Genomic DNA, 12,989 nt, shown 5'->3' on the forward strand with positions numbered 1-12,989 from the left:
GTGTCTGTATGACCATGTGTCTGTATGACCATGTGTCTGTATGACCATGTGTCTGTATGACCATGTGTCTGTATGACCCTGTGTCTGTATGACCCTGTGTCTGTATGACCCTGTGTCTGTATGACCCTGTGTCTGTATGACCATGTGTCTGTATGACCATGTGTCTGTATGACCCTGTGTCTGTATGACCCTGTGTCTGTTTGACCATGTGTCTGTATGACCCACCTGTATGACCCTGTGTCCGTATGACCCACCTGTATGACCCTGTGTCTGTATAACCCTGTGTCTGTATGACCCTGTGTCCTTAATGACCCACCTGCATGACCCTGTCGTAGAGCTGGTCCTGACGTAAGGTCCCAGGATTCTGGGAGGAGAGTAAAGGAGACATGGAAATCAAAGAGGGACCCATGAAGCTGAGTCCTGTTAGTGTTGGAGGTACAGAGGGAGATCTGACATCCACCTGTGACACGCTCACACAGGGGGAGGAGACGAGGGGATCAGAGCTATGTGGAGTCTGAGGCCTGCTGTCAGCTGATGGTTTGGAGGTTTTCAGGTCTACAGGCTGACTCTGAGGCTGGTGAATCTTATGGAAGACTTCTTCCCCTATAAGCACCAGGTCTCCACTCAGAGCCTCCAGCAGACAGGACATGGATGTAAAGCCCAGAGAGGACAAGGACAAGTTGTGTCTGTACATCTGACTGTAGACAATGGCCACCTTCTTCAGAGGAACTCCTGCTGGCTGTTCTATCATCATGGTCACAATATTCTCCAGAACCTGCTCCGTCCTCTCAGACTCCTCTGTGGCTTTTTCTGAAGGTCCAGCACCTGCCCCTGCTCCAGTTCCAGCTCGAGCTTTGTTCCGTCTTTTACGCCACTGGTCCTTGTGAATAACCAGCTCCCCGTCCAAGATCAGGTGCTTGTGCAGAGATGAGACCAGCTCGCTGATGGAGTCGAAGCCCAGCGAGGACAGCGTCAGGTTTTTGTGATACGTTTGACTGTAGACCACGGCCAGCTTCTTCAGGGGGATCCCAGCTGGGTGATGCTTCACCATGGACACCACTTCCTCCAGAGCCTTCTCCATTTTTACTTGTCCTATCAGGAGACAAAGACAGACTGGTTTAATAGAAGATCACTGCTCAGATGTTTGCTGCCAGAGTCACTGCTGGAACTAACCAGCTACAGACTCTAAATGAGCTTAAACACACTCAGATATCCAACAGACAGAGATCCAAACAGATACCCACACTCAATACTCCAACTTACACCAACACGTTTGTTCTTCAGCTGGATGTCTCGTTCACTTCCTGGACGGGTGCTCACGATACCAGAACTTCAAACTTTGATACCACATCAGTAAAAATCAATATATAAAAACTATATTGATATATGTCTGATACCATGGCAAGAAAATAGAAGTCTTACCCTGCAATAGTGGATACTTTTTTCAACTCCTGCACACAGTCTAAATAAAATAAGAGTGTCAGCAACGTTTCTTTTTTTATGTAGTTTGCAGTGAGCAGGAGTTTTTCTGCTTTTTTTGATGGATTCATTGTGTGGGTGTGTGTGTGTGGGTGTGGGTGTGTGTGTGTGTGTGTGTGTGTGTGTGTGTGGGTGTGTGGGTGTGTGGGTGTGTGTGTGTGTGTGTGTGTGTGTGTGTGTGTGTGTGTGTGTGTGTGGGTGTGTGTGTGTGTGTGGGTGTGGGTGAGAGGCAATAAGACACAGGATGAGGAAGTTTGTAAACTGTATTAAACAGTTTGACTACCTTAGTTATGCAAAATCTTGCTCATAGATCTTTAATGATTAAATTAGAGAACAGACGTGATAAGCCAGACATTAAGGAAACATGCTATGTTGAAGTGCTGGCTTCTCTGACAACAATGCAGCAGCCAGTATGTCCTCCTTCTAACTTTAGATTCTGCTCCTGAATGCTCTGGATTTGTTTGGACCAGAGAAGGTAGGCGGTTTTAAGGCACCCCTACACGGCCGTTTTGGACGCCCCTCAGTTTGCCAGATATGAGAGCAGTTATCAGGTCAAACCAACAGGTGTTGCAGCGATGGAAGCGGGTAAGAGAACTGGTTCAGATAGAAGTGATTGTACCCGACCTAAAAAGCCTCTGCATGTTTCTAATAAGCTCCACGAGCAGAAACGTGCTCAAACTAGGATCAATATTGGAGATGCTTTTGAAAAATGGAGAGAGGTTATAATGCAGAAAGGTTTAGAGACCGATGCAGAGCTGGATAAACACTGAAACTTCAGAGTCCACCACATGGCAACCTGTGTGAGCATCCACTCTATAGAGGCGGGGGCGGGGGGAGACAGCTATCTATGATGTTTGAATTTAAACACTAAGTCTCAGAGTTATATACTGCTCCTTTAATAGTTTCTAATTAGACTGTTAATGCAGCACACAGAAAGGTTGTCCTGGCTGGATGTCGTTATCATTTACAGCTGGCTACTCTAGAACTACAGAGAAGACGGTCTAAGTGACAGAGGGATATCTTTGTCATCGTTTTCCTGATGAGTTCAGAGATCTGGTGCTGACCTAAACGACACACAGTCAACCAGCCATGCTGTTATAATGAAACTCTCTGTCTGAGTATTTGATCTCACAGCTTTGGTGATTCTCAGAAAACTTTGGTCCAAAACATTTGAAAATATAAAAAAATTCAGCATCAGTGATTACCGACATTGAATATACAGAAGAGTCAAATCATCACATTATCCATAAAATATACAATACAATATAACTCACCTGTGCAGTAAAAGAATAAAAACAGTATAATCATGGTGGATTCATCATCAGAGGCACGCCCAATGAACACAACCGTGTGGGTGTGTGTGTGTGTGTGTGTGTGTGTGTGTGTGTGTGTGTGTGTGTGTGTGTGTATGTGTGTGTGTGTGTGTGTGTGTGTGTGTGTGTGTGTGTGTGTGTGTGTGTGTGGGTGTGGGTGAGAGGCAATAAGAGACAGGATGAGGAAGTTTCCTTTGGATTACTTCATACAAAAAACTATACAGAGCTTAAACTAAAGTTTATCTCTGGGAATAATTCATCATGTAGACAGGACACACTTAAAGAAACATGCTTATATGAAGGTAACATATATCCAACGTTTGTGACTCAATAACCAAAGAATTATAATCACTATAGGCAGGTCATGTCCCTGTTTTTTTGTGGATTGCATAAGTAAAAAAACAACTGTTGGAATACATCTAACACCAGCATCATGCAAAGAGACAAGTTAATGAACTGTTACAACAGAACAAAGCTGCATGAAGAATAAGAAAAGATAAAAATGAATCAAACTTACCGACTCTTAAAAAATACAGAATGTGTTGTTTCTCAGTCTGAACTTTAAGACTGACGATGAACCTTCCTGTCCAGTTTATAAACCTCCCTCCTCCTCCTCCCCCTCCTCCTCCGTGTTTCTTTCTGAGCCGACTGACACAGAAACGAAACTGAAAGTTAAACTACAGCTGATCGAGAACAGCAGCCAAACTCTTGTGTTACTGGAAACAGTCCCGCCTCAACACAACAGTGACTAACAAAAACACACAAGAGAGACTCCAACAAACAGCTGCACACAAACATCTGCACACTACTGACAGTTAACCTGCTGTCAGAAGCAGTCACTCATTTTCAAATCTCTCTTGTATCTGCTGTGACACAAAGTTAATGATTCAGTATTTTTGACCGTGTGATGCCTGAGAGGTGACGTCACTGATGAAACAGGGAAAACAAAACTAAAGGCTTTTACTGAGGGAGGGGAGAAAGAGAGGGAGGGGGAAGAAGCAAACAGAGGCTTTAAGTTTCACATTCCTGACCAACCCAGCTGAGTCACACACCTGCTGTGTTATACAACATGTGACCTGTGATACTGTTCATGTCTATGCAGGAAATGATCACAAACGAGGATGCAGCACGCCAGACAGACAAGCCCCTGGCCTAAACTCCTTTCCTTTATCTTTATCCTACACTTTTAATGTAGAGAGGCTTTTATTGTGGCGGTGCAAACACCAAATCACCTGTCCTTCAGTCTAACTGTGACTCTGCTCTGAGCCCAGAATAGAACAGAAAAGACGTCATTGTCTACATGCTTGCATGCGAGGCTGAAATTTGCCTCTCTCTTGTGCAAATATCAGCCATGCAAAGCACAAGGTGGCACTTTTAAACACCATCAAAAACAGGTAAAAACACAAGCTGATCATAATGAAACACAGCCTGAATTAAAAACAGGCCCAAAGGAGCTAACAAGTTCATCAGCTGGTTAGTAAAACAAACATGACCCATAAGAAAGGAAACAGCACACAGGAAGCAGCTGGAGCTCTCTGGATAACAGTGTGATAGAGACTGTTTCTAAGATATAAAAACAAAGCCTGGGCTGATTCAAACGATTAAGAAAAAGTGCTCTGTGTGGCCGTTTCCTAAACCTCCAACTAAACTAGTAGATCGTCCTGATTGGTCCAATATGCAGTATGTAAACAATGTGAGGTCCTCAGTATTGCAATACCTGGCTCTCGTACTTATTCAGTAAAAATCTCCAGTCAGCATCAGACCAGTCTCCCTCTCCTCCTGTTTCCCACAATGCAAAACGGCAGGTCAGAGGTCGACATGACAGACAACAGCATCCATCGTAACAGAGGAAATAATCTCGATCAGACCAAACCACACAAACAGACCACCAGTTATCTTGATCTGTTGATTCTCTAAATCATGAAAATCTAAATGAATCTCTCATCAGCTTTTTTCAGACTGTAAGTAGACGCTACACTGCAGCAGCATTTGAGATCAGCTGGGCTGTTGTTTACTTCCTCATTCCAAGACTAGAAAATCAGCTAAGCCGGGCCAGGTGTACTGCAGACCAACCACAGACTGGAGGTCACACTACAGACTACTGTTGAATGTAGTATGCAGTACATTGAATACTACGTTCGATAGTTGTATGCAGCAGGTGGTTTAGAAAAGAGAGAAACGTTGAGCTTAGTGAGGAGACGCGGTCGACCCTGTTGCCAGCGATCACACATGTTTGCATAACTAATCAGATCCTGTACCAGGCTGTAAATATGTCAATTTATGCTCAAGCAGACACTCCACGAACTGCAGGTTTCTGCACTTCCACATTGGCTTCATTATATAATATATATAATAAATATGTTTATTGTGTTGATCCATCAAATGCAGTTATTAAACACTTGGAAAAGATTTATAATGAAGACAGGATGGTCACTCAACCAGAAAGTAACTGCATCCTCGCTCCACACTCTGGAGAGTGACAATGCTTGTTGTAATCCATATCACGCCCCCTGCTGGTGGTAAAGAACTGCTAGTTTAATACAATGATACTCAAATTAAATGCTATCTGACTGGTTTAAATAAATTTAGTAATATTGGCACATATCTGTGATAGTCACTGGACATGCTAATATTGTCTGATAAACTTCACCAGTCCAGGATCTAGTCCTTCAGGGGAAATCCTAAGTAATATCATGATTCTAAGAATGTGTTTACAATTTTGTCACTAGGAATGGCTCTTTGTACTTAGGACGCTTTGTGAATAAGGCTGCAGGACAAATAAGCTACAACATACCTTAAAGTTTGTGATGTTGTCAGAGCGTCATATCTTCTGTCTCCTCACAGTCAGGGCTGAAGCTCACAAAGCAGAGAAGAAACTGCAGGAGAAGAAGAAGAAGAAGAAGGTCAAACAGAGCAGTGATATTAACATACTGACATTCAACATACTGACCTAGCACTGGTCACACACACAAACTCTGACACCTAGTGTTTAAAATGGGTACTGCAGTCCAAATTCAAAACATTGGAGAGCGCTGTCTCCCCCCGCCCCCTTTGAAAAATGAAGAGAGGTTAGAATACAGAAAGGTTCACAGACCGATGCAGAGCTGGATAAACACTGAAGCTTCAGTGTCCACCACATGGCAACCTGCGTGAACATCGACTCTAGAGAGGAGGGGGCGGGGGGAGACAGCTCTCTACAATGTTTACAATTTTGACTGCAGTATCCGTTTTAAACACTAGGTGTCAGTTACATATTGCTCATTTAAATCTATGCATAGTAACTATATAATGACATACAACTAAATATACATATATTCACACGCACACAGAAAAATAACCATCATATCATATTTTGGTAACAATTATGTTCAAGAGAGTCTCTAAGACAAAAGATATTTCTTTAAACTAAAAAACAACAATTGTACTGGTTGGACTGGTGATGTCTGAGTGACAAACCATTTCAAATCTTTATGTATCTTTACACGTTGTCTTGTATGTATGTAACGGTAATGTAACGGTAATGTAAGAGTAATGTAACGGTGATGTAAGGGTAATGTAAAGGTGATGTAACGGTGATGTAACGGTGATGTAACGTAATGTAACGGTGATGTAACGTAATGTAACAGTGATGTAACGGTGATGTAGCGGTAATGTAACGGTAATGTAACGGTGATGTAGCGGTAATGTAACGGTGATGTAACAGTAATGTAACGGTAATCTAAGTGTAATGTAACGGTGATGTAAAGGTAATGTAACGGTGATGTAAAGGTAATGTAACGGTAATGTAAGTGTAAAGTAAAGGTAATGTAACAGTGATGTAACGGTAATGTAACGGTGATGCAACGGTAATTTAACGGTAATGTAAAGGTAATATAAGAGTAATGTAACGGTAATGTAAGTGTAATGTAACGGTAATGTAACGTAATGCAACGGTAATTTAACGGTAATGTAAGAGTAATGTAAAGGTAAAGTAAGAGTAATGTAACGGTGATGTAACGGTGATGTAACGGTAATGTAAAGGTAATGTAAGAGTAATGTAACGGTGATGTAACGGTGATGTAACGGTAATGTAAAGGTAAAGTAAGAGTAATGTAACGGTGATGTAACGGTGATGTAACGGTGATGTAAAGGTAATGTAACGGTGAGGTAACTTGTCGGGCAGAGATACAGCCACACGTGAGAGCGACACGACCTTTAACAGCTCATCAAGTGTAATTAAGGTGAACTTCACTGACTCTCACGACACCTGAAAATGTACCGGATATTTCCTTTCTTGTGTAGCTGCAGGTGTGAGCTCTGTTTATGTCCTACCAGCGCTGCAGGTGATAACCATGGTGATACAGAAACAAGCTAACGGCTCTTAGCAAACAATACCACTAGTTTCACAATTTATCCTTAAAGTTATGGCATTTTTACCTCATTAACAGGGTTTGGAATTACCTTAGTAACAGCAGGGATATTCCGGTGTATCGTCATTGTTGTAAATAAGTCCTTTATTGTATTAAAAAAGAGCGAAGCTTGTTAGATTTTTACATTGTTTGCTACAGTTAGCAGAGAAGCTAGCTAACGTTACGCTGCGTTCAGGGTCTACAGAAAATATAGTATATATGAGTCCCATACCGAAAAAACCTTTTTAGTACCAGTCGGTACCATAGGTCGGTACCAGTACGTATAAATGTAATAAATCAACAATGAAATAAATAACCTCAGCTACTGTTAATTCAAACATATTTTTAAGTTTGTCTTGATTTCGAACACATATCTTAACGATCGTCTTTACATGTCTCAGAGAGGTTTAAATAAAATTAAATAAAATCAGACCTACTTTTTATACAGGTACCCTGAATGCAGCATTGTGCCAGGCAGTGCCGCGGGAATAAATAACCTTTAAAAAATGAATAAAACCAATAATCGTTTCAAACATTTAGTTAATGAATAATCGTTAAAGAATAAATGAAATAAACACTAGAATTCTTAAATATGTCAAATAATCTTTACAAAAATGGGATAAAAAAAAAAATCAATTACCGTTAAAAAACTAAATAAAGTAAAATAAATAACTGCTTAGGCTACTGCTTAGATAATATATACCGTTTTATTTTTTTTTATTATCATGAAATAAAATAAATTACTGTTAAAAAAAATATAAACCGTTAGAACTTACAAATAATCAGTTAAGAAAATAAATTCACAATTAAAGAATTAAAAAATAATTAAATTAAAATAATTTAAAAATTTGCCATGTACTCCAGTTCTTTCTCTGGAATCTGCCTGAGTTAAGAAGTCCTTTGAGTTATTGTTGACGTCCTGGCAGTATAAAGATTACTAAGTGTGTGTGTGTGTGTGTGTGTGTGTGTGTGTGTGTGTGTGTGTGTGTGTGTGTGTGTGTGTGTGTGTGTGTGTGTGTGTGTGTGTGTGTTTGTGTGTGCGTGTGTGTGTGTGCGTAACACGGGGAGAATCAAAGCTACATTGCTGTTTCTAACCACTAGATGGAGCCCTGTCCACACGGTTTCTATGAATCATCACCTGACTAAGCTTCATGGACTCATTATGGAGAATAAAAAGACGTTTTTACTGAACATTGTTCTCAGAAAATCTTATTGACACAAATCCAAACACATGAGGTGAAACTAAAATCCCTGAGTGTTTTTAAAGTCACGATAAATAAAAATATTTTTAAAAACTTGTAGAAGAAGTTACACGAAGCGTCCAGGAAGTGTCCTGTCTTTTCCATTTATTTTGATATGTATCATTATTATTATTATTATTATTATTATTTTAAATTGTATTTTTAATTGAATTTTTCTCTGTATTTGTTCTTACCCATGATGCATCTGTTATTGATGTTTGAACTTGCTTTTTAATCGAGTAATACATTTATCTTGTTTCTCATAAACTTAACAAAAATAAAATAAATTCAAACAATATTATTTTAACAATATGTAAAAAGAGAAGAGAATCATTATTTTAGTCCAGATATTTTTATCTGTAGTGATTTCTTTGGATTCAGAGAAGAATACTTCTGCAGGCTGAAAAAGGATGAAATTAAAAATTAATTTTAAAGCACAAAATATAGTATTCATTTCTTTATGTTTTTGAATCTAACGGATCAGAAAAGAAGTGAGGTGTGAAGAAAGCTGTTCCCTGTAATCAGACAAAAATGTTTTTATATGAGCGCTGACTCGACAGTTTTAAACGAGGATTTATAAAAGTTGTTCAATCAGTTTTGTAGATACCTAATGATGCATTATAGTTTTCCATATACGGATCTTTTATATTTCAGGTCAGGTTTCCAGGGCCTTTAATGTCTCCTCTGAGCGGTAAATCTGACCACCAGGGGGCGCCACCTCTCCGCTGCACGTCCACTCCTCGTGCTGTTTGTTTGAACCAGGTTTGAACAAATAGAGAAACAGACCTGAAAGTTTACCTTCCTATTCATTCTTTTGTTTTAATAATAACTAAATAAATTGTTCGCTGCTTTAGAAATCTCTTTAAATTAATATGTATTATTTAAAATGAGTTAAAACATAAACGTTGTTAAAGTAAATTCAGATAAAAGCTTTTTATTTGTTGAATTATCATTTATTATCATTCTATAATTCAGAGTTTGTAACCATGTCTCTCTGAGTGAGAAATGTTTTCCTTTAAAATTCTGTATTGTATTTCATTTTAATATTTATGTTAATTATGTTTCTGCTATTCTTCTTCTGACTATGACGAACTTTAAACTGAACAAGTAATCTTCATGATTTCAGTATTTAGAGCCAGGTTCAGGCTGCAGCAGAAACATTCATGACACACATCTGAACATATTTTTAAACTCAGAGGATGAAGAATAAACATGAAGACATTTACCTTGAAAGGGTTAAAACGTGCACGTTTGAGTGTCAGTCAGAGGTCGTCTGGTGTCTCTGACGTCACAGAAGGCGTTGATGGAGTGAGATAATTTATGTTGTTGGTCAAATTTAATCCGTGACTCTAACCACACGTGATGATACTAAAACATCGAAAAATAAACAGTTACAGTTAAGTTACATTTTTGATCAGGAATAATTTCCAAAGTTATGCATTTAGTAGTTTAATTTACACACACACACACACACACACACACACACTCACACTCACACACACACTCACACACACTCACACTCACTCACTCACACACACACACACACACACACACACACACACACTCTCACTCACTCACACTCACACACACACACACACACACACACACTCTCACTCACACTCACACACACACACACACACACACACACACACACTCTCACTCACACTCACACACACACACACACACTCTCACTCACACTCACACACACACACACACACATACACACACACACACACACTCTCACTCACACTCACACACACACTCACACACACTCACACACACACACACTCACACACACTCACTCACTCACTCACTCACTCTCACACACACACACACACACACACACACACACACACACTCTCACTCACACTCACACACACACACACTCTCACACACACTCACACACACACACTCTCACTCACACTCACTCACTCACTCACTCACTCTCACACACACACACACACACACACACACACACACACACACACACACACACACACTGTCAGTTCCTTCTCTTAAATTTAGAAATACTTTTCTTCTGCAGGAAATAAAAATCAGCTTAATTATTTAAGAATATTTGAGTGACATTTTTATTTTTCTGTTAATGTCAAAAAGCTCCAGCAACATTTGCAGAGATCAAATGTATTAATAATTTAGACCGAGGCGTTCGGGCTTGTGGCCTTCATCAAGAGACAGATCACAAACATCATTCAAACAAGGTACGAAAAGAAAGAGAGGTACAGAAATTCAAAAGGTCAAAGACAACCAATCAAATGCATCCACATACATGTATTTCAGCCAATAGGGCGCATGCAAAGGAGGGCTGGTTACTTTTCTGTTAAAAAAACGTTCAGAGATACAGAAACATTTAGGCTCGGTCCTGTTCCTGTAGAACCTTCATTTAAGACTGTGATGTTGTTGTTGTTGTTGTTCTGAATGCACATCTTTTTGTTTTGTACTTTTCTATTTCTGTATTTTCTATTTCTATATTTTTCACACTCTCACAGTTTGCACCCCAGGTTGATCATTTGAATAAACTGGAGAATCAGCCGATGAAGAACGATCTGAATCAGCTGAAAGAATAATCCGGACATACAGCTTCACATTCGGCCCGTGTGTCCATTCTAAAAAAGATCTCACTGTCAGTAAAGCAGGACGACGATCGTTTCTTTAAGATGTCGAGGACGTAGAGAACATGTAGCCTCCTCAGTGTGTCCGCCTTTAAGAGACATTTAACCCTTTATCTGCTGAATGAAACCTCAGGCTGGTTAAACGTCTTCTTCGCTGCACTGCGTGTCGTTCCACATCTAAACTTTTTTACTTTTCTTTAAAGAAAGATGAACAAACATGAACGAGCCTTCTTTACTCAGCAGGACGACCGACACACAAACACACACACACACACACACACACACACACACAGCTCATGCAGGATCTTTTTTTAGAGTTAATATTTCACACGAGAAGCAGCTGATGGACTGGATTTAATATCTTTATATATGAATTTAATAAATATAAAATAATCAAAGTGTTATATTTATTATAGAAAGATTCATCAGAGTTTGAAGAAGTTATAAAGTCCAGTGTTCTGTTTTAAAGAGTCCGTCCTGCTGAGGATGTCCTGATGCCCCAAGACCCCCCGCTGGTTTAGACTAAGAGCATCACCTCCTACACGCACACACACACACACACACACACACACACACACACACACACACACACACACACACAGGCAGGATGCTTCCTGCTGCAGGTGTGCAGCTGTCGAGCGTGCACGTGTCCGTTCAGTTGTTGACTGGTGTATAAAGGCGAGGAATGTGTGTGTGGGAGTGAGCTTTCCTTACACACCGGGACGATCCCACCGACACAAACTCTGAGCTCCTGTCCTCACACACACACACACACACACACACTCTCTCTCTCTCTCGCCCTTTCTTCTCTCTCTCTCTCTCTCTCTCAGCCTTTGTCCTCCGGGCTCCTCTTGTTGTCTTCTTCTTCTATGGTTTCTGCCTGCCTGGCTGTTTTCCCTGACAGTCTGCAGCTGGACGTCGGGCCGGGAGGGGGGCGTGTCCTGAGTGTGTAGGAGGGTCTTTAGAGTCCCCCTGTATGAGCGGGGCCCACGCAACACTCCCACACGCCTTCCACGCACACCCAGTAGGGATCCACACCGCACAAAGGCCACTTCCTCCTTTTGCATGGACGCAGCAGATTCAGGACTCGTCAGAGTCTCTTTGGAAGGTCTGAAGGGTTCAAAAATGCTTAAGTCAGCTGATAAACGTCCCAAACCCGGGTCTCTAAAGACCAGACCCACACAGAGCCAGTTTTCTTAAGACCAGAACCACACAGAGCCGGTCTATGATGTTCTCTAGACTTTCACAGATTTTATTCTTAAGAGATTTACCAGGGTGCGTTTAAAGTCATGTGTCATTCGCGGGTTGAACTTTCATGCTTTCAGAAAACTCCTGAAGTTCCCGTGCTGAGCGTCATGTGTGAACACAAACAGCTGAATGTTTCTCTCTTCAGCCGGAGTTTCTCCTGCAGCCTCCTCGTATTTATTCTGCAGAAAGTCAGAGTGAGCTGATGTGAGAACGCAGCAGGATATAATCAGTAGAATTTACCTGAAGCGAGTGGGAGGGGGTGGTGACGTTTATTCCCTGTGATCGCTGCACGACCACAGACTGTCTGCACGCCACCTCTACCATCTCCGTGCTCTAATGAACCTGCTGCATTATGTTTCCTGTTCTCCAGTATGTTCTTCTCCGCTCTTTAGTTCAGATTGAGATTCTGTTCAACTACACGTAGCATTGATAGAAAGACACATATTGTTATTATAGAGTTGTATAGAGGACTATCCTGCATCGTTCTTTTAACCTTTTACCTCAGGAGGCCCCCCCTCCCCCCCTCCTGTCTGACAGGTATAGTCTCCCGCTGTGAGCTGCATGTGTGAACAACCAGATCAGAAGAATATCTGCAGATATTCTTTGAGGAGTGCAGATGTGAAAACGATGTCAGAGATCATTTAGAAGCTTTTGGTTTACTTTTAAATATTTTAAAAATTCTTCTTAAAA

General features: G+C 40.8%; 1 protein-coding gene across 4 annotated transcripts in view; it reads right to left on the bottom strand.

Annotated features, from left to right (window-relative positions):
• wu:fj29h11 (uncharacterized) overlaps positions 1–7,358 on the bottom strand; it is a 48,644-nt gene extending 41,286 nt beyond the window's left edge. For 2 of the 4 annotated variants that reach the window (XM_065949599.1, XM_065949598.1), the window contains exons 1-3: positions 7,233–7,358; positions 5,587–5,668; positions 317–1,092 (exon numbers count right to left, since the gene is read on the bottom strand). In XM_065949599.1, the coding sequence (XP_065805671.1) occupies positions 317–1,081 (765 nt within the window). In that variant the 5' untranslated portion in view covers positions 1,082–1,092; positions 5,587–5,668; positions 7,233–7,358. Of the gene's footprint in view, positions 1–316; positions 1,932–5,586; positions 5,669–7,232 lie in introns of those variants that run through there. The other 2 variants (XM_065949600.1, XM_029278593.2) reach the window with 2 other exon arrangements.
• Between the last annotated feature and the right edge of the window lie 5,631 nt (positions 7,359–12,989).

This window comes from Labrus bergylta, chromosome 21 (assembly GCF_963930695.1).
Source record: "Labrus bergylta chromosome 21, fLabBer1.1, whole genome shotgun sequence".
NCBI lineage: Eukaryota > Metazoa > Chordata > Actinopteri > Labriformes > Labridae > Labrus > Labrus bergylta.